The sequence below is a fragment of the Mercenaria mercenaria genome, chromosome 17 (genome assembly GCF_021730395.1).
Source record: "Mercenaria mercenaria strain notata chromosome 17, MADL_Memer_1, whole genome shotgun sequence".
NCBI classification, from domain to species: Eukaryota; Metazoa; Mollusca; class Bivalvia; order Venerida; family Veneridae; genus Mercenaria; species Mercenaria mercenaria.
The window spans coordinates 53,242,009-53,265,580 of record NC_069377.1 but is presented as its reverse complement, the minus strand read 5'-3'; the positions used below and the strand labels follow the sequence as shown (position 1 = coordinate 53,265,580).

The 23,572-nt window shown below is 36.5% G+C and overlaps 1 protein-coding gene and 1 long non-coding RNA gene across 3 annotated transcripts in view; one reads left to right on the top strand and one right to left on the bottom strand.

Annotated features, from left to right (window-relative positions):
• Window positions 1-7,649: 7,649 nt before the first annotated feature.
• LOC128550080 (uncharacterized) lies at window positions 7,650-8,636 on the bottom strand. The gene is made up of 2 exons (XR_008368042.1): window positions 8,417-8,636; window positions 7,650-7,995 (listed from the first exon to the last, which is right to left on the bottom strand). It is a non-coding gene; the product is annotated as an uncharacterized LOC128550080 (long non-coding RNA).
• A 600-nt stretch (window positions 8,637-9,236) lies between these two features.
• LOC128550078 (cell death abnormality protein 1-like) overlaps window positions 9,237-23,572 on the top strand; it is a 39,175-nt gene continuing 24,839 nt past the window's right edge. The window contains exons 1-6 of one of the 2 annotated variants that reach the window (XM_053528187.1): window positions 9,237-9,404; window positions 10,090-10,321; window positions 16,709-16,845; window positions 17,713-17,807; window positions 18,193-18,281; window positions 21,621-21,770. In XM_053528187.1, the coding sequence (XP_053384162.1) occupies window positions 10,120-10,321; window positions 16,709-16,845; window positions 17,713-17,807; window positions 18,193-18,281; window positions 21,621-21,770 (673 nt within the window). In that variant the 5' untranslated portion in view covers window positions 9,237-9,404; window positions 10,090-10,119. The remainder of the gene's footprint in view (window positions 9,405-10,089; window positions 10,322-16,708; window positions 16,846-17,712; window positions 17,808-18,192; window positions 18,282-21,620; window positions 21,771-23,572) is intronic. The other variant, XM_053528186.1, reaches the window with a different exon arrangement.

The window sequence follows — 23,572 nt, the reverse complement described above, 5'->3', positions numbered from 1 at the left end:
TTATACTGAAATTTAAACAACATCTTATTGTCATTGGCGTCACAGGTCATAAAACGTGGGACTTCCCAACAACCGATTTGCATATTTTATGCATTATATTGATATACTTGATGACTTTTTCTACTTAAAAACGCCTGAAAAATAACAAAAATACCCAAAATCCAAAGAAGGGTGTCTCTTCAACAATATACTGAAATTTGAATAACTTATATTGACGAGGAACGTGATAGCTAATAAAACCACTGGGCTACCTCATACCAGTTTCGCCTATTTTTGGAGGTATATATGAGTGATATATAGGTGACATAATGAAGGTTGAGGGTATTTGACATCACTTTCATGGGGTAGTATAAAACATTGTGCTTTTCCACGTTTATGTTGCCTTTTTACAATCTTGCGCTCCAGAAAATGAACTATTTTACCGTCAACAGCATTTTTCGTAATGAGCCCGCGAGCCCATGCTATTACGAAATAAGTGCAACATGTAGGATGCAATAACAAAATGATGTTTCCTCTAAAATTTCGGACAAAATCACCATTATTATAAGTTACAGAATGCTTACACTACATTGTACAGAAGGTAAATTAATAATTAGTTACATGTATGCGTAACATAAATTATACGTTATACCTTGCATATAATGCGATGTCACAAAGTAACGAGGCTGTAAAAGGTACTAAATTAAAGATACTGTTAAGGAATCTTGGAAAAATCTTGGAATTTCCTATTGAAATACTTGAAGCATGAAACTTTTATAGGTAACAAAAAGATTTAGATCTAAAACATGTTCTAAACAAAAAGTCATGCACCTTTTAAAGCAGGAGTTTCGTGATCTATGTTCTAAGTATGTTCTACCGTGTACCTTGAAAGTTGCAGCGGTTACAAGTTCAAAAGGATTCCTTTACGTATCTCCTTTCCATTAGGTCATCTGTTTCTATTGGCAAAGGTTTGATACGGCGAAAAATTATTCCTTTGGGCGCTACCATTGCGCCATCTAGGCTCACAAAAGTGGTAATATTAAAAGAGGATGCGTAATTCAGCCTCAACCGGGATAGCTGGTTTTTAAGATGCGTTGTTATGCCACCGCAATTCGAAGAATAGAGTGAAATAAGGTGGCTTACCAGTCTTCTTTGACGTCGGTCGACGTAATAATGGTCGAAAAGTAAAGTTACCATATTGCCCTGATATTTGGTATTCATATACAAGGACACCTCTCCTTCATTTTGTACGATTCGAATCTTTTATATTCCTTTTTTGTTTAGCAAAGGGCTGTTTCGTACAATTAATGAAACATTGAAGTATCTGGAGTAAAAATGGTTTACTTTTTATTCGCTGGATTAATTTCAAAAACAACATTCGGATGCTCTTGACAAGGGAAACAGAATGCCATAAGTCAATGTTGGCAATCGGAAATTTCATAAAATGTCACTATGATGGACATTAATTGTTCTAAAAATTGCGCGATGCTTTTGATCTTAGAGCAGCACCATACGAGCTTCGGTAGACAATTTGGTCGACGGAAAACGATTCAATTTACTAACGACTTACTCAGTCGTTTTGCTATGAAAATTCCGAACTGGTTTATGAAATTAAAAAAGGGGCTCTATCCGTGAATATTTCAGAATATGCGGTAGAAGCATATATTTGTATCGCGTGCATCACTGAAGTAGCCTAAACGTCATCCGACGTAACACAAGTTTCAACGTTACAAAATCTTAATGTTATTGCTGTTTGTGAAAAAATTCACGGTAAGACCCCTATTTTCTATTTCATAAATTTGTTCATATCCATTTTATTCATATTCAGTTTAACACTCTCTTTTAGATAGCCAGAATTAGCTAGTTTTCAGGCGGCGAGGATGCCTGGGTTTCAATCCAGTAACGCTGGGTTGCTTACCAGAACTCCTCTAGTTGAGTGGGAAACATGTGTTTCATAAGTTCCAGCTACCCCGCCCGGGATCGAACCCGGGCCGCTGGATTAGGAGTCAACGACCTTAACCACTCGGCAACACCAACCAAATACTTATGCAAATTCATTGTAAGTGACAAGTGATTTGAATCATTTTCCGTAGGCCAAATCTCTCACCAAAGTTTGTATGGTGAGGCTTTTGCTTTATTTCTAAAGGATGATTTCAATTGCTATCAAGAAAACATGACCAGAATCATTTCAGATGACTAATAAAAGATGATAATACACTGTTTGTAAACAAAACCAAATCATCTGCGAGCCTAAATATCGGTTCTCTCTATTTCTATAGTAACCTTGAAATGACTTAAGTTATATCTTCTGTTACTGTAATACTTCTATTTATGTACAACAATGATAATTCAAATGAAAACCCTTCTAAATTTCATTTTGCAATAGATGTACGTTTATTTCTTAGCGGGGCCTCTAAGATGTACTGTTGTTGTTTCAGCTGTAGACGCAGCAGCAGCAGAAACAACAACAACAACAACAAATATAAGCAATAGAAATACGACAGTGACTTGAATTGATAAAGAGTATGTTTGTAATAGGTTAGGTGGGGGTCAATATTTTATAGATAAAATGGGGGGGGGGGGCGGCTTTCATTATTTTATAAGGGTGTCAGTAATTTATAGATAGGGGTCATTATTTTATATAAAAAAAATGGCCGGTGGTCATTATTCTATGGGTGTCAGTTTACAACGTTACACCGGCACAAATAAACAAACTAGACTTTAGAGAGGGAATCCAAGGTCATGAAACCTGCTTATAACAGAACTGTCAGATGACAAAATTAAAACGCAGGCGCCATATCTAAAAGGCAGTCCCAATCTTTGACTCTATAGTTACCTCCCCTGACGATTATAATTAGGACTCACGGCTGAAGCAGTAGGTACACAGTGAAACACACCATTTTATTATAAACCAACGTTAGTCAATTCTTGACTACGTGATTCGATCCAAGTCATAATCAAACCTTACTAAGGTCTTACAAGCATACACAATTTGTGATGAGTACAAACATAGTGGAATACATTTTATTTATCAAGGGCATATAACTCTGTTTGAACTACTATGTTCTAATCAATTATCGAGCCTGCACAAAATCACACAGATTAATAGATATACGTGAATATGATTGAGAGTGGATAAGAAGTGAAATATGCTGACCATTTACAGAAAGAAATAAAGGAATACTAGTAGAGAAATTCATAAAGTGCATCACAGAATACCATAGACACATGTGTAAAAAATAGGGTAGAATTTAAAGCAAAACAAACAACATAAAATCATGTGCTAATAAAGAAATGAGAAAGATTATATGTATTTATAAACTTCTTAACTTTATTTTGTGGTTACATTATGTATGGGCAATATTGGAGATGAAATAGGAGAACAAAGAAATATTTAAGGTTAGAAGAACGATACTCGCCCAGCAAAATAGGCAACTAGACAGTGTATCTTAATATTAAAAAAACGCGGTTTTTGTTTGTTCTTTTTAGCTCACCTGTCACAAAGTGACAAGGTGAGCTTTTGTGATCGCGTGGTGCCCGTCGTCCGTCGTCCGTCCGTCCGTAAACTTTTGCTTGTGACCACTCTAGAGGTCACATTTTCCATGGGATCTTTATGAAAGTTGGTCTGAATGTTCATCTTGATGATATCTAGGTCAAGTTCGAAACTGGGTCACGTGCCTCAAAAACTAGGTCAGTAGGTCTAAAAATAGAAAAACTTTGTGACCTCTCTAGAGGCCATATATTTCAATGGATCTTCATGAAAATTTGTCAGAATGTTCACCTTGATGATATCTAGGTCAAGTTCGAAACTGGGTCACGTGCCGTCAAAAACTAGGTCAGTAGGTCTAAAAATAGGAAAACCTTGTGACCTCTCTAGAGGCCATAAATTTCAAAAGATCTTCATAAACATTAGTCAGAACATTCACCTTGATGATATCTAGGTCAAGTTCGAAACAGGGTCAAGTGCCTTCAAAAACTAGGTCAGTAGGTCAAATAATAGAAAAACCTTGTGACCTCTCTAAAGGCCATATTTTTCATGGGATCTGTATGAAAGTTGGTCTGAATGTTCATCTTGATGATATCTAGGTCAAGTTCGAAACTGGGTCACATGCGGTTAAAACTAGGTCAGTAGATCTAAAAATAGAAAAACCTTGTGACCTCTCTAGAGGCCATATATTTCATGAAATCTTCATGAAAATTGGTCAGAACGTTCATCTTGATGATCTCTAGGTCAAGTTCGAAAGTGGGTCACATGCCATCAAAAACTAGGTCAGTAGGTCAAATAATAGAAAAACCTTGTGACCTCTCTAGAGGCCATATTTTTCATGGGATCTGTATGAAAGTTGGTCTGAATGTTAATGTTGATGATATTTAGGTCAGGTTCGAAAGCAGGTCACGTGCCATCAAAAACTAGGTCAGTAGGTCAAATAATAGAAAATCCTTGTGACCTCTCTAGAGGCCATATTTTTCATGGGATCTGTATGAAAGTTGGTCTGAATGTTTATCTTGATGATATCTAAGTCAAGTTCGAAACTGGGTCACGTGCCGTTAAAAACTACGTCAGTAGGTCAAATAATAAAAAATCCTTGTGACCTATCTAAAGGCCATATTTTTTCATGGGATCTGCATGAAAATTGATCAGAATGTTCATCTTGATGATATCTAGGTCAAGTTCGAAACTGGGCTACGTCCCATCAAAAACTAGGTCAGTAGGTTAAATAATAGAAAAACCTTGTGACCTCTCTAGAGGCCATATTTTCCATGGGATCTGCATGAAAATTGGTCAGAATGTTCATCTTGATGATATCTAGGTTAAGTTCGAAGCTGGGTCACATGCGGTCAAAAACTAGGTCAGTAAGTCAGATAATAAAAAAAACCTTGTGACCTCTCTAGAGGCCATACTTTTCATGGGATCTGTATGAAAGTTGGCCTGAATGTTCATCTTGATGATATCTAGGTCAAGTTCGAAACTGGGTCAACTGCGGTCAAAAACTAGGTCAGTAGGTCTAAAATTATTAAAACCTTGTGACCTCTCTAGAGGCCATATTTTTTAATGGATCTTCATGAAAATTGATATGAATGTTCATCTTGATGATATCTAGGTCAAGTTCGAAACTGGGTCACGTGCGGTCAAAAACTAGGCCAGTAGGTATAAAAATAGAAAAACCTTGTGACCTCTCTAGAGGCCATATTTTTCATGAGATGTTCATGAAAATTAGTGAGAATGTTCACCTTGATGATATCTAGGTAAAATTCAAAACAGGGTCACGTACCTTTGAAAACTAGGTCAATAGGTCAAATAATAGAAAAACCTTGTGACCTCCCTAGAGACCATATTTTTCAATGGATCTTCATGAAAATTGGTCAGAATTGTCATCTTGATAATATCTAGGTCAAGTTCAAAACTGGGTCACATGAGCTCAAAAACTAGGTCACTATGTCAAATAATAGAAAAAATGACGTCATACTCAAAACTGGGTCATGTGGGAAGAGGTGAGCGATTTTGATATAACTGAAGATTTGAATGGAAATATTCTATGATATGTGTATAATTGAAGGTGCAATATCTTTGCAGCATGGGAAGATTTTTTCATATTAGATTTTGATATCTTAAGGTATGATCTTTACATTAAATAAATATCATTTAGCATATACTACAGCTGTAATTTCTAGAGGAAACAGAATTCGAACAGTTGCTTTACTTTAAAAAAAACTGAAGTGGACTTATATTGTAGTAATTAGTTTCAAAAGTGAGATTTTTCGAGTAGGTAAACTTTGGAGAAATGAAAAAGTTACGCGGCAAATAAATTGAACTTGGCGGATAATTAATCTTGCGATATGCACCTTGGTGTGGGAGGATACAGAAATGAGGCTATCAATCTCATCTTTATTGAGCATTTTGTTAGATGATACGCCCTTCGAAAAATGAATAAATTAATTTTATGCAGATATGGGTATTCTGGTAGCTTGGCATAAACATTTCAGGTAACAAGGCAATATGGTTTAAAAGATGTAGAAAACATGAATTTGGGGGTTTCTAGTTATTTTACGTTCTGTAGTAAGTGACTTCTCTCCTTTTTCCTTTCTTTATACTGGTCTTACTCTTACATTAACTCTAAGTGATATTGCTGTGAGGCAGTTGGATAATTCATGTGCAACATAAAACAGCAGTAAAATATCTCTATTTTTCGCAATAAACCTTTACTTCGCCTTTTCATCTGACAAAAATGGCATGATAAACTGAATCAAGATTATAATGTTCCAATTCGCTATAGGATGATAAAACACATTTTACAAACATATAGGTATTTATATATATTACCTGAAAATAAGCGAAATTTTATATGCGTCCTAAACCAAATTTCATTAAAATGAGTATTGATCATTCAGGATAACAAGTCAGTTCAGCAGATCAGTGTAATAACTCATTAATTTGATTTTGGCAGATACAATTAGAACTGACAGTAGATCATTTTAAGATCATCACAAGAACCAATTAGCTGATATTAGATAATTTATATTTTACTTAAGATATGTTCAATCTGCTCTCCATGAGGAGGTAATAAAACTACAAGTTTGGCTTGATTTTCTCGGCTGGCTTCTCGCGGTAATTTATTAGGTGTAAACAAGCCAGGTAAAATGATTAGATGATAGGCCGATTATTAACAAATAAAACATGCATAAATGTGCCTTATGGCAAATATGGGTAAAAACAAAATTATACGCGCGAGGTACCAAAATTAAAGTGGGACTATTTTTAAATGAATACTTCACATATAATGGCAACTCACATGAAACACCTGAGAATCGCAAGACATCGTAGAACAGTTCTGCCATAAGTCTTACACGGTTGTGGACAATCCCACAACCAAAATCGTCGAGGGAAGGTTTTCAGTCATGTTAAAAAATATGCCTGCGACCAAACTGGTCGTACCTGGTCTTGGGTAGGTCTTTAACAGTCATTCGATTGTTGTGCTACAAGATTTGAGTAGTTTTACGTTGCCGTAAGACTTTCCAGTAGTTCAACAGTAACACGACTTGACTTTGTACGACTGTTCGCATGACTTTTTGTACGACTGTATAAGAATAGTCGTAAAAGTGTCACGACGGTAAAGCAGCAGTGACATACTCTAGGAGGTACATAATTATACATTGTTGGATTAGGGTTTAGAGTTCAAAAACTCTGCAAGAGAACTGATCAATGACATTGTCTTGCGAGCCGCTCGACTAGTCGTAAAATCCGTAGCATGATCGCTTGTATTCAGTCACGGCCAGTCGTGACTAGTCGGACCGCTGTTCCATGACAATCGTAAGGTCTTGAAATCAGCCGAACTATCATGCACTATAGGTCGCAGACTAGTCGTGGACATGTCTTACTGCTTGATTAATAGTCTGACATTGCAGAAAAAAATCCACAGACCGCTCTTGGTCGCGCGACTGCCATGATCACAGTACGAATGCTTAACCAATGCTGGTCTACATCGGAAGAATGCGATTAACGGTTTATTTCGGCCATAGAAGGAAGTTAAAAAGTGAAAACATTTTCGGGTTTACGTCAAGGTCTAATTGCTTTACGGTACATCCTTACATGATAATCAACCTGAAATCTAGCCGGATTAGTCGACAAACTGAAATCCAATCAGTTAAGTTATAACTAAATACTCTTCATCAAATTTCACATCGGATGATGTTTGTGTTTCTGATATCCACCATCATGTTGATATTACACAAGTTAGCGTTGAATTCTTGAGCTACCGACGCTTTAACCAAATACTCCTCATAAAATAGACAAACGTTTTTGTAAACATGGACGGCTACAAACTGGAGGGGAAGAAGCATTTTATAGAAATATTTAGATGACAAAATGCAATACATATCCGTAGCCCTGACCAACATATAAACCGGGTCAGTCTTTTTTTGTATGTACAACAACACTGTTGGCCCATTTAAACGAGGAGTACCAAAATAGTCCCAATCCGTGACTATAGTTACCTCCCCTAACTGTCCGTCCACAGACTGAAATTACATGAATTACGTCATGAGTTAGACTAATACCAACATTACAAACGGATAACTCAAATACAACATAAAAGAACTGTAAAAACAGCTCAATATTTGTCAATTAACTGGTAGATAACAGCGAATCTAGCGGATAATGATATCCCTATATAAATATGATAAATAGATTATGATGTTCCCATATAAATACGATAATAATTGCATGTATCGTATCGTATTGTAATGAAAATAACAAAACCGAAAACGACTTCGGAGAAAGCGTCGTTCTTTCAAAGGGTCCGTCATCAGATTTGGGAAGGGTATGGTTTATATGTACTAAGCAAATCCCAGTAAAAAAATTTGAAAAGAGAGAGCAGAAATATGTTTATAGAAGAAATTATTCTAGCATTATACTTGATGGATAATGAAAATATCTTACTGTGAAACTTTTTTTCCTATTATAGAACTGCTTCGAAACGTTCCATTGTATAGCATGCCCTTAACAAAAAGTTGGTGGTTCCAGAATTCTACCTCCGGTAATATTGTTTTAAGTGTTACTTAAATCTTTCAATATTAAATACATTCATTGCCGAAATCAGAGTTGTTTCTGTCTTAAGATAAAGCTGATTTCCTCAAAATGATTTATGCATGGACTACGTTTAAAACAGACTGCATTGTGTGTGGTGTTTTTGTGTTTCTCCCCAGTCATAGTTTTCATTAATGTTTGCGGTTAGGGTGGAGTGATTTCATTTGATCTCAATGCAAGTTTCACACCGCAGATCGTTTGAAGATGTATAAAACAACTGATCATAAGATATGCTAAAAAGCAATTAAATGAATATGAATAACAAAATTATATATGAGCCGTGCATGAGAAAACCAACATAGGTTGCGACCACATGGATCCATCCATACTGCGCATCCCCAGTCTGGTCAGGATCCATGCTGTTCGCTACATTTCTCCAATCCAATAGCTTTAAAAGCGACAGCATGGATCCGACCAACTGCGCGATGCGCAGCGGGTCTGGACCCACTGTCAAAACCCTATGTTTTCTCAGCACGCTCATATTATATTATATATATATATATAATATATATATATATATATATCATAAGATATCATATAAATATATAAAATATATGTATGTTTAAACACAGCGACAAAAATAAAGTCACAATGTATTTTATAAACTTAAACTATCTGATTTACTAATACCACTTGTATTCTTTTGGTAACTGCATACATACATTTGTATGCATGGTTGAATAAGCACGAAGACTGATCGCTTAAAAAGTTACGTAAATTTAAAACTTAAAACGCGTGTCTGTTTAACGAATGTAATAATTTGTAGTGGTTTTCGTTTAAGTGAAACTGGTGGAATACCAAAGTTCGCATTGGCTGTATATTAGGAGCTCTGCTGTGACTTGTAAGTACATGTTAAATTGTTTAGTGACATATCTTATAAAATTAGGTAAAGAACGATCTTAAAACCACTAATGAAGGTGAGCACGATTTCAGTTCAGGCTACGTAGAAAGCATTTTTTTATATAAATTGTACCAAATGAATTAGACTTATAAAGTCTACACAAAATGTCATTTCATTGGTACAGATGGAGAGGAAACACACTCATGTTTTTACAAGCTATAAATGATAGCTATTTATAGATGTTACGATTTTATACTTGTACGTGTACGCCTACGCGTAAGTTTGGAAAATCTCTACCTCCAGTAATAATCGTCTGCTAAAATTGTGTTTATATAATGTTTTGAACGTGATCGGCTAAATTGTGCAAAAATTAGAAATGTTTTGAATGTAAACAGTTTTAGCGCCTCTTGAAATAAAGTCAAAGATCATACGATCGCAGCTCCTTAACTGTAATAATAATAAACAGATACAATACAGTAATACATTAATATTTCTATGGTACAGAAGATCGTTTTAACTATGTTTAACAAAAAAGGCGGAAATTTAAAACTGCACTATCTTTATCTTTATGTTGTAATTTGAATATAACATACTAATAGTCAACTGAATATATTAATAAGAAAATCGGATTTTGTATTGATATCCTTTCGATCGAAAACAGAAAATATACATTTACTTTTCATAGCATATAGTGACGTTCCTCCTATTCGACACCATGACCGTATCATTGATTCTGACGGTGACTTCTCTACTTCTGTTATTTCTGCGGTCCTCCGTGCTTGGATATTCGAACGGTGCACCACCACAGGCCTGCGTCGATATGGTCCCTCTCCACGGAGTTGCTCAAAGCACTGCCAACTTCCCTTACAGCATTGAAGTATCAAGTGAGACGTACTGCAATAATAGCATTATACTTGGTAAAATATCCTCTGATTTCACATTTCTATCGTATTTTATGACATTTGAAATTATTTTTAACATGACATATGTGTCTTCAAGAGCGCATCTCCTTATAGACACCTGACTCACTTTTTTAATTGAATGCATGTTTTCTCTTACTTGTGATTTATCGTCTAATTTAACAATGTTCATGGTTCAGATGCTTCAGTATTTAACCACGAGTATAGCCCTCGTGGTTGAATTTCTACGCATCTGAACTCTGAACCGTGGTATATTAGACGACAAACCACTCGAAGGCCTTGATCATTTGTTAATTAAGGCAGTTTATCTCGAGTAAAGCGTTACAAAGGCTTTTCGATTTTCATTGTAAAAAATTAGTAAAAACAACTAATTCTCATGTGTTTCCATAACATATAGTCTGTCAGTAATTAAGTTTCAAACCATTCTTAAGAAATACAGTCAAACTTCATTCGCGCGAACTCGGAAAATTCATACTCTACCTTTCGCTCGAACTCGTCGCCAGGTCCCGGCAATATCCTGTTTAATGATTTTTTCATTCGATAGCTCGAACTTCCGATTACGTAAACAAATTTTGCAGGTCCCGTCGAGATCGAGCGAACGTAGTTCGACTGTATTTCCCTAAATGCGAAGAAACCAGAATAAACGCCGATGTCAAGTTATTTGTCTTTAGTTGAGCGATGTTTTAAAGACCTTTAGTCTGTATTTTCTACAATGGTATAATGAAAAGTACCTATAAGATTTCAATAAATGACTCATCAAAAATGATGAAAAGTGTGGCAATTTTTCCGTTTGCAAAGTTTTCAAAGGATACACAAGTCAATAATTACGGACAATGCAAAATAAACACCACCCATAAAATATATTATGTTCATGCATTTAAATAACAACAAGAGTCATAAAAACATTTATATATTCTCTATTTAAATGAAACGGCTTTGGACCTGATATGAAAATACGAAGAAAATTTCAAAGCAAATTGTTATTAAATTATCACACATATAAACATATTTTGGAATTGTTAAAGCGTGACTGTATTGTACTTGATACACTAAATACTTTTTTTATCAAAAAGCCGTAAAATTTACATAACTACGTATCTAGTTAATATCATATTCGCCTCACCGCTTATAGGCCGCTACATACGAACAAATTTAGCCGTACCCCGACAGTTAAAATGAAATATACCACACACTTTCACCGTTTATATTCACCATTACTATCAATGCAAACCTTAAAATAAAGAGAAGAACATGTTTTATTTTCCTACTTCAAGCACTGTAGGCCTTCCATACTGGTAAGCCCTTTCATCTTAATGTATGGGCCTGCAATCTGCTAACTGAATCAAATTCTTCAACAAAAAATTTATCAAAATCGCATATTAATCAGTCTCGTGTTGCAATGATAAACCTATATGGCACGTGTGTTGAACTCACATAACTATAGGGCCATGTAAAGGCGGAACGTTTCACAGTTTCCTTTCTTGTAAACGTACGTCATATCCTCATATCAGATAAACGTGTATATTTACCTTGAAATACGACGTTACAACATTTCCTATTCCAACGGCTGTCTTTAGTCAAGGATATAATCGTTTCAGAGATACATAGCTTCCAGACTATACAACAGCAGATCACTTAAAAGGATGACCAAAATGTTAAATTCAATAAAAAATGTGAACCGCGATTTGGTAATTTCAATGTTTAGTATAAAATACATGGTTGTGCTTAATGTATGCTTGAAGATAATTGCTTTCACACACTTAGATGCTTATTTGAAACCCAAACGTAAATGACTTATGGTAGTTCTGTGCGCTTGTCATCTTTTTCTACAATGTACATTTTAATTAAACCCTGACTTTTCAAAACTTCAGAATATACTAAGATTGATTTGAAAAATCCAGACCTCAAGTTTTCATAAAGGGAGTCGTTGGAATAATCATAATTTTGATGACATTTCCACGAACAAACTTTTCTCTACAATATAGATTTTAGTGAAACCTCTCACAATTATAAATTAATATATGATCTCTACTTTGGTGAAATAAAATGTATAGGTTTATGTACATAGTTTTAAAATATTTGCCCATGATTAAAGAGATCCTCGCGTGTCAAGTTGATTTTGGTTTAAACTGTATCTATTTAGAAAACTGCACATATAACAATATACATGAATTTGTACATGAATGGATTAGAAAACAAGTTTACAAAAACTTATATGAATTCTTCTCCATTAAGAAATATTTACACAAGTACAAAGATGCGTTAGCAACATGGCCGTGTAACATATGCAGATGAAGTACTAAAGAGAAACTTTTGATGGTAGGATTTGAAAAAGATGAAATGCTACGACAATATATGCCTATTATTAGGTAACAAAAAGTGAGATTTTTCGGTAAGTAGGCATTAAAAATTTTGAAAAAGAAATCAACAAGAGTGCACGGATAAAAAAAACAACACATGGACACACTAAATTCAGCACACGGTTACAAGCGATGGTCACTGGGCAGGTCGTCGATGACATCAAAGACTGATTAAAATTACATATCAAAGCGCTTTGTTGATAAGATGAATTTTTGTACTTTGACGAAGAGAAGGGTGTTTTCGTTAAGTGATAGGTGCTCGTTCCCGAACAAGAGGTTATTAAGAGTCCGCGGGCATGGGATATCTGAAAGAAACTGTTGGCGTGATTGTATATAGTTACTGCAGGTAAGTAAATAATGGTTAACAGTTTCGACCGATCCACAGGTGCACAACGGTGACTCTACAATCGACCTTCTGTACAAGTCATGATTTAAAGAACTGCATCCTAGTCGCACGCGAGCGTGGAGGATTTGTCAAAAACGGGTACCAGAGTTGTAGTATTTGGGGGTTCGCCGTGAGGTACGGTTGAGAGATGCCTTAAATGCTTCTATTGTGGTGCTTGTGCGGACGTCTTCACATAATGAGTTCCATTCCTGGATAGTTCTTGGAAGAAATGAACTAGAGTATAGGGTTGTGCGAGGTCGGAGAGGTGTTACGTCATTGGTATGCCTTAGGTTGTATTGGGGCTGTTGGCTTGGTGGCAGGAGGTTACAGAGATAATCAGGACAAAGATTACTTTTCATTTTGAAAAGGAGGATGAGTCTATGTTTTTTCCGTCTAGATTCAAGAGTTTCCCAACCGAGGTCTTGGATTAGTTTTTGAAGATTACATAATTTAGTTGCCCCGGCAACGATCCTGGCTGCTTCGTTTTGAACGGACTCAACTTCCTTGTTTAGATCGTTCGAGCAGTTGTCCCAGACAACGTCAGCGTACTCTAGAAGAGGACGGATAAAAGAGATATACATACGCTCTAGACATGATCGGTGCAAAAGGTATTTCAGCGACCGAAGCATGCCAATTCTTGACCGCGCTTTGTCGAGTGTCGCTGAAATGTGGGCATTCCAACGTGCATCGTGAGACAGAGTTATTCCTAGATGTTTGTGTGCTTGAACTTCGGGGATCAAGGTGTTATTAAAAAGCAAGTCTGGATGATTGGGTTTTGTCGTCTTTCTTGAAAAGATCATGGATTCCGTTTTGTCAGGATTAAAGGACACAAGCCAGTCAAGTTGATTTTAAGACATTGTTCGGTATCATTGTCAAACATTTTTCCGGCCGCAGGCCGGTATTGATTTCATCTTTACTTTCTGTTTATATGTGGGGTGAAGGTCATTCAACAGCTGATTTGATTGGTGGATGAAAAAATCAACAGGTTTCCGAATGGAATAGATAAAATTTTCTTAGGGATGTGCAGGTGCCCTGGGCTGCATTGTTAGACAATATAATCTATTGCAAGGCTCCTATGGAAATAGTTTGTAAAACGTCATAAACCTGAATCCCCTCGGTAACAAAACTGCGGCACTCTGATACGGAGTGATCTCCCGTAAACGATTTATAGTCAGCTCGTCTTCCCCAGTCAAGTTTGGTCATTTTGTATCCCTTGACGATTTCAAAAATGGTCATTTCGCCCCACCTACCCCCCCCCCCCCCCCCCCCCCCCCCCCCCCCCCCCACACACACACACACCTCCCCCCTCCCTCCCCACCAAAAAAAAAACAACAAAATACACACACACACACTTTTCGGCCCCTCCTTTTAAAGTCTTATTAGATTATGATTAATATAATTATGATGTAAAATTTGTGTTCTGTAAAATATGTTCTACATAAAAAACATGAAAATTTTACTTTAAAAACTACATTTTGTTTTGCTTTTGCATGTTCGTTTCGTTGTTTAAAGTGTGCATTGACTAATGCGGTAGTTTTTTTTTTTTAAGAGACATCTTGTTTATATCATATTCTATCTTAAGAGAGAAAGTAGCGTGGCCTTTAATTCATAAAATGATTTTTGTTTCCGTGTGCCTAGTCGAGGCTTTATTCTCAGTATGTTATCCGGATAAATGACGGTATACCATTCCTTCCAGTTAATCAGATGTGCAAAACTACCTTAATATTGACAATCACTAAATAGCAGACCGCAATATATGATCCGTCTATAAACGAGACATCTAAAACGTCAAAGTTCTTAATCTGCTTTAGACCTGCAGTCATGATAAACGTCTGGCAAAATTCATTTCTAGATAATAAAGATCACCTTTTCATTCTGGTGCACTGAGGCAATAACTGAGGTATCTAAGTATACCCTTCTATAATTTCTGAATTTTATGACTGTGCCTATCTGTAGAAAAACAAGTTATTGTTAAATAAAATGAAAGTTTTTCAAAGACGATTGTAACAAAAATGTTTGTGAAGTTTAGATATAGCTGATGAACGTCTTTTTGTTCTCTGAAAACAGACCATAACGATCTGCATCACTCGCTAAAAAATATCAGATAGTGATCGATATTTAGCTAGACGGTCGAAGGGAGACAACAAGGTAAAGCGTTGATCTCAATAAACAAGGAAAGATAATAGAATCGATTTTTGCCCAATTCTTCAGTATGCATCTGAGACATTTATGTATTTATACATACGGACGTATTATGTGACGACGCATGCGCCTGTCTGTCCGTTCGTGAGATCTCTTATATGACCATCAGTATTTTGTGTCCGGAGCATAATCTAATAACCATTCCAATGTATAGACTTCAAAATTTGTGTGTATAGGTAAGTGGCGGTGATATGACGTGCAGAGCGCATAAACTCGGTAGGCCCCTATGTCAAAGGTCAAGGTCACAGCAAGGTAAAATCTGTCCGTCATATTTCGTTTCCGGAGCATAACCATTCAAGGTATTCAGTCAAAACTCGGAATACAGGTATACGTGGCGATGAGACGATGTGCACAGTGCATGAACTTGGTTGATAGGTCAGTTATCAAGGTCACAGAATGAGTTCAATTGTAAAATCGTTCCTTTGTATTTCGTGTCCGGAGCTTAAAAAACATTCAAGGTATTGACTTTAAACTAGGAAAATAGTGGGTGGTGATGAGTGATGATGAAATGGTTTGCAATGCGAAACAATCCACATTCTTGCATTAAACTACTTTTTCATTGGTATATATTAATGGGAGAAAAACGAGAAAAATGGTGTTTTAACAAAGCAATTCACGTGCCGCTAATACATGACTTTTATTTTCGAAATGCCATCACGGTCAGGGTCGAACATTTTGCGCCTGTAAGCATGGGCAGCACTCTTACTCCCCCTGTCTACTCTCTTTCGAATTTAGCGTTAGGATTTAATTTGTCGATAACCGTGAATGTATTGAATCGCATTTAACTTATGCGATCGTTTCTTTTTAAATCCGAATCAAGGATGTGATAGAAAAGCATAACTGGTTATGTTAATTTTGTCAAAAGACAATTTAAAATTCCTTGAAGCAAGTCACACGTTGAAAACGGTTCGTACTCGATATGAAATTGGTTATGTAATTATAATGTCTTCAATTGGATTCCAATTTACCAGTTTTTAAGTGATATCCCAAAATATGGTTAATGTCATGTTTGTTAAAACGAGAAATAAATAAATATAGTTTAAAATTTAGAATGCGTGCTTTTGGTTGTGCTGGTGATTTGTAAGTCCCGGACAGACGTTAACACACAAAAACTCCAGAAGCCTTTGGGATATGTTGATAACCTCGACCTTCTGTCTCGGCCACCAACAATCACGCGGGACAACCCCCTCCGCATTCCCCCATCCCGTTCTTTTAGTTTCTTGTGCCTTAGTATCCCTTACCATCGCTATATACCCACCCGAATCCCCCGACACTCCTACCAAACATATATCTCAATTTTACTTCCTTCTCTTCTGGTCCAAACCTTCGGGCGTAGGCCTTTATTACTCCGCTTTGTGGAGCTCTTGATGAATTTCCCAAACAATGTGACACGCTGGAAAAAAAATCTGAGAATTTAACAATTTAAATTCTTTTCAGTGACAATAAACGGGAATGGGAAAACATTCAAAGGCTTTTTCTGCCAGGCTCGAACACAGATCAGTATAGCTAAAACAAACGGGACACTGATAGGTGCCGACAGTAATAAGACTGCCAAAAGTCAGTGCAGTGGAGAGGTAAGACACAAATGTAGAAAATAATCATTCCATAAATGCCGTTTTTCGCACCTGGATATGTATAAGTAGAGTTTTTAAAGTAATATGGACCCTCAATAGCAATTATATGCGAGTACATTTCCTTCGTATGTGATTTCGGCATCCATTGGTCATAAAAGACATCCGGAGAAAGCCGGAGAAAGCCGAAATCACATACGGAGAAAACGTAAAGGAACGGAAATTGCCAACTGTCATTACGGGTCCATTACCTCACGTCTGAAACTTATACTAGGAACAGCCAGGCCGGCGTCTGTATAGTGTGACTGGGTGGGGTATCGTTTCACTGTCTACGGCGTGATATTCCGGTGAGGCAGCACTATCAAGTTGGTCACTGCCACAAGTAGACACCGTCGTATATATGACTGAAAAAAAAATGTTGAAAAAGACGCTTAACCTGAACAAACACACGCTCGCACGCACACACATACACACACACAGGCAAACACGCGCGCGCGCAGACGCAGACTACTGACTGGCAGTTTATATAAGAAGTTATATAATAACATACTTTATTACTAAGGCGTTGAAACTCATAATGTTGACTACAGTAACTTACTGCTTTATAATGGCTTCTTTTATACTTCGTGATCATTAAGTCACAGAGTTTCGCTTTAACCGTTGCTAGAGAGCAGTTATTTTGCTTAGTTGCATTCTATACTTCTAAAGTATCTATAGATTAATATTACAGTAGGTTATTATAATCGTCATATATTGCTATTATATAGGTATTGACTACCCAAGTGTACTGCCATTTTACTAAGTATCATAACGTATTACCATCATCCACATGTTTGCGCAGCCTGTTATACTTTGATCCTTTTTCTCTAGGTAGCAGCTTTGACACACAATAGCAGTAATGAAGTGTCGTCTACACGGTTCACATGGCAGCCAGAACCATCCCTTACAAGTGATATTTATTTTGTGTATGTTAATTTCTTAATATGTTTTGATAACAACTTTCTTTGTTCCTCGACTTCAAAATACTAGCATGATTTAGATAGAATTTAGCATTATACAAGCGTACGTGTTTTCGACTGCATTAAACTTGTTATATATGACCTACCATTTTATACGTTTGACCAAATACATGATCTTCGAATGCCTATCCAAAAAAAAAAAAACCTGTAGTTTAAAAACACATGTTTCACGTTAAAACACTCACTCAGTGTATCTTTCATGAGTGACACACCAAGTTTTAGATATGGTCCAACATTTGAACTGCTCTTATCTTGAGGAATATTTCAATAAAATAATGTTGAATAAAAAAAAAATATTGGTAATTTTTTCTTCATTATGTTTACTTTCAAGGTGCACAGTGGTTCAAAGAAGAGTCGATTTTTGGGTTAAGCAGGCGTCTAGGAAATTAACGTACGACCCTAACAACTGTCCTCCAGCTGGTAAATATAATGCACGTTCTTCTTAGGGGAGGGTTGTCGCTAATGTTTTGAAACCTTGTAGTCTATGTAAATCTACGTATGTACTGTGATCATTCCTTTTATTATATATATATAATATTTTCAGTGAAATATTATCAAACTAAACATAAATACATTTCTTTAAATTATATATATATAATATTTTCAGTGAAATATTATCAAACTAAACATAAATACATTTCTTTAATTTCAATCTAGATTAATGATATGTTTGACGGGACTGCATTTCATATCAAGTTTATATCCGTTTTCATTTTGACATGATACGTGAAGAATCAAACATTAAAGGAGTATAAAAGGTTTATTCAAACAAATGGCGCGAGTTCAATAATATTATGCTAATTCAGTCATAATTAAAGAATATGCACTTATTTTGCATTATATCAAACAATATTGCCGTGTTGTAACGAAAATGAAACTAAATTATTTCCCTACAGGTAATGTGATATTATAATGCAACATAATCGCTGTTTGAACGCGACAATCATTTCGTATGGTGGCTGATTTAGGACATTTCGTTATATCTTTTTGACTTGCGCGCGGCTTTTACAGCACAAATGTCATCCTTGAAAGTTAGTTTTTTTCTCCGATCTTATAACAATGCGTAAGGGCTAATCTCGCTACATTCGAAATAAAACATAAGTATCAATAATTACACTAATTCGCGAAAAATAATACTTTTCTTTGTCATGATGAGCCGAAAAATTACAGTGACTAGCCCCGTCGTATCCGGTAAATGCCGATAATGACGGCGGTAGTGAACTTTACATGAAATACAAGGTTAGGTTTTTTAAAGATAGTCAGTGGCCCGTTTGTTTGCTAATGTTCTATATATATCTAAGACTAAAAGATTTGTGAAGTACGCAAAAAGGAAACAACTTTCATTTAGAAAGAGTCTCTTTGGGTTTATATAATGCAATGGAAGGTTCCCAGCTTGACACTGCATTCGCAGTTGCTGGCACAGAAAGCCAGGTAAAATAGTCTTCATGGGATTCGAAAGCTTTGGTCTTTTCCGTTGTTTTCAAACAAAAATCCTATCGAAATACCGACTAGACCCGTCGAAACGGGACATTTGTATTGTCAACTAGGGTCACGGTGTAGTTTCACCAAAATCAGTTTATACGTGACAAATTGACATAACTTCTAGTTCACCTACGGCTTTGGAACTCTGTTTACGAAAGGAAGATGGGCGTCGTACGTACGGCGCATCAATGTAGCATAGCTATATTTGAGTATCAAAAAATGTTTAATAAAAATTATGACGTGACCGACTTGAACGTATCTTAAAAGAAATATGCAGCAGTTGGCAATATTTTTATCAAGAAAATTAAAAACTGGCTTAAAAATCAAAACCACGTTTTTCATCAATGTTTCAACAATCTCTTTCTCATAATAGTTATCACATGACTCCTATTATAAATCACCGGTCCAGTATGTAGTTCAACACTAAAATTTGGTGAAGAAAAGAATGTGAAAATGTATTTTTGATGTCAATTGATGAAATATTTATTGCATGGCTTGAAGGGAAGTAGTCAAAACTATTGGCCATTTGTCCTTTAAACTTCTGGCAATACTTATGACTATTGACCAGACAGCCATTCAGTAATGCCTCGCCGGTCACAAAACCGTACGATGTACAAGTCCGCCAATTTTAGAATCCTTACGGTCTCTGTACAGTCGTAGCGTCTGGTCACAGTACCAATGGGACCCGTGCGATCTTTAGAGGATGCAATCATAGAATATCTGTACGGACATCGCAGACAAGTCGTGCAGACCTCGCATGGGGGACCTGCATTACTTCGTATGGTGCTCGTAGGTTCGTACGGCGCTCATACGTCACTTGTACGGTGTCCGCTGGTACTGTGTTTTAATGTAGGGATAACGGATGTTTTTCTTGTTATAACGTCTGCAGAATCCCAAGGGATTGGTTGGTACCCGAGCCCGTAAGTATCCCGAGGGATTCTGAAGATGTTATAACACGAAATGAACATGCGCTAACGCTATTCTAGCATAAAACGCGAAAATAACAACTGAAAATTGATACATTCTCCCTCAACGTCATTATTCCATGAAACGCGCGGGAACGTCTGCGTTGTTTTCTCAGGTTGACGTCATTCCCGTTTTAATTAACCGTTTTGGGGCCATAATGCGTTTACGCTTTGCCACGGAACGCACATATATAAAAAGGTTTTATAACAGCACGTGAGCGCGAGAATCTCTGGGTTATATCTATCTTTTAACCCGCCCGCTTAGCTGAGTCGATAGAGCGTTGGTCTACGGATCGCGGGGTCGCGAGTTCGATCCTCGGGCGGGGCGTGTGTTCTCCGTGACTATTTGATAAACGACATTGTGTCTGAAATCATTAGTCATCCACCTCTGATTCATGTGGGGAAGTTGGCAGTTACTTGCCGAGAACAGGTTTGTACTGGTACAGAATCCAGGAACACTGGTTAGGTTAACTACCCGCCGTTACATAACTGAAATACTGTTGAAAAACGGCGTTAAAGAAACAAACAAAAAATCTCTCGGTTAACACACGTTTTCTCTCTTGTTAAAACACCTCCTAAAAGTGACAAGAACAGAAGTTTTATGCTAGAATGCAACCTTGAATCACAAAGGAAGTCAAACGGAGTCCGTACGGCGATCGTAACGCCCTGCCAGCCACATGCGAACATCGCATGTTCTCCTTAATATCGTACGGACATCGTACGTTAACCGTGCGAGTCCTCTTCGCTAGTCGTGCGAGCATCGGCAAGCCTCGTAGTTTTCCAAATCCGCACGGACATTGTGCGATGCCCGTACGAGCTCTTCCAGTACCCATGCGGTTCCCATACGGGACTCTTGTGAGCTGCTCCCGACTTCGAAAATCTCTACAAGCATTTTCACCGAGTTTCCGAGTCCTCTACGAGTTCAAAAAATCCGTACGACGCTCGTACGAGTCAACGATGCTCGTATGGACGCCGTACGAGTTTGCCGAAATTTGACTGAAAACCTGCTCGTACGGAGCTTGTAGCGTTCTTGTGACCGGGGAATTATTGTAAAATAATGCGAGATGTTGCATATTCCTCTTAAACAAATAAAAACTTCAAAACCGAAGAAAAACACATATGGGTAATGTCTAGATGATCGTTAAATCTATATTCAACACATATGTTAGGCTAAAGGGATAATTTACAAGAAAAAAAATGTAAAATGTAAAAATACAGTTCTGGTCATTGACTGACAAGCCGATCAAGACGCGTATAGAAACAAACCAACGGCATATTCAATAATCGTTAATAATTTGTTAACATTTTTCAGGATTGCCGACATTTTGTGGAAACGATCAGGTTTGTAACACAGCTGTGATGTTTTCAATTTGCGATAGAAATGCCGACGACGACGGTAACTGTGTTTGTCCTTCTGACAGGAAATTAATCAGCCCGATAGATACTTCATGTTCACCGAAAGGTTGGTATTTAAACGAGAAAAAAACAATATTTTCTCTTTTATTCTTTTTTTTTTAAGATTTGGCTGCACTAGCTGGACAGCGATACCGATAATGTGTACAGAAAAATATACTGATAAAATAGTTACCGCCAAAATTAAGTCATATGCTCATTCCCCCCAAAAAAGTTGAAAAACTTCTTTTTTATAAGCATACCTAACATGGAAATAAAACTGTGTGCGACTTCACACGAATATTAGGAACTTACATCTTTTAAATGCAGCCGGTGATGTAACCATGGGCTGGATTACTACAGTCAGTGATATGATACATGTACGAACTTGTTTCATTTTGTAATCGAGAAATGAATCCGAAACTAATCAAACAAGCTTGTATAGTAAAATTACAAAATATTGAATTAACAAATGAGAAGATTGTCTTGATAGTGAAATGACAGAAAGTTGTATTGGTTTTGAAAAGGCATTTAACCATCACAGCCATTCTGTTAGTACGTTACCTCGATTTCATAGAATACAAAAAAAAATATCAAGTAAAAATGCGTTTGTCTCAAGCAACATAGTACAGACAAAATCGTAATAAAATGGCAGATATAAATTATTTTAAATAGTTTTAACGATATTCATAAATATTCAAACTGATTTCAATGTTCAGACAGAACTTTATTTGTTACTTATGTTATAATGTAACGCACCGCCTAAGAGACATACATAATGATATTTTCAGTAACATATATGCTTTTAAATCTTCAAAATGACAACATAATCCACATGTGTAATATTATTATTATATTATTATTATTATAATTATTATACCTAACTTATATAACACTCCTTTCATACAAAATATGTACGTTCAAAAGTACTTTACAAAAACATAAAGAAAACATACATACACATAACATACATACATGAAAATATTTTGGTAAAAGAGTAAAATGAATAGTAATTAAAACAACATCATCCATAAATTATGTTCGACTTTAAACTACATTACGAGACCAATCCCTTTCTAAACACGAAATAAACCTTTCATGGTTTTTGGTTTAACGCCATTTTCAACAGTATTTCAGATTTTGTTATTTATTTATAATAACAGATGTGAATGTGATTTGGTTTAACGCCATTTTCAACAGTATTTCAGATTTTGTTATTTATTTATAACATATGTGAAAGAGATGCGTTTTCAAAGATTTTTTAAATGCGGACAGTGAGCTTGAATCTCTGGTGGTTGCTGGGTGGGCATTCCAAAGCTTTGGAGCTGCATGCTTGAAACTTCTGTCACCATACTTTACTGTTCGACTCCTCGGTACAACCAAAGACACCGGGCCATTTGCCGACCTTAAGTCTCTGCGAGGCTTGTACATGTCCAGCATATCGACAATGTACTTAGGAGATTCATTGTGCATGGCTTTGTATGTTAGTGTCAAGATTTTGAACTCATTGCGGTGCTGAACCGGAAGCCAATGCAACTTCTTCAAGACCGGCGTGATGTGTTCGTATCTTGGAGTCCTGGTTATGATGCGGGCCTCTGTGTTTTGTACACATTGAAGTTTTTGCAGTGAGTCTTTGGAAATTCCATACAGCAGCGAGTTACATAGTCTGCTTTCGATGTAACCAGAGAGTTCACAAGAAACTTGGTAGCATCAGCTGTGATGTACTGCCTAATGTGGCCAACTTGCCGAAGTTGTGCGTGACTAGCTCTACAGAGAGTGTTAACATGCTGTGTCATGACCATGTTTAAATCCATTTTAGCACCGAGATTCTTCACACAAATTGATGGTTTAATCTGAGACGGTCCTACTTTC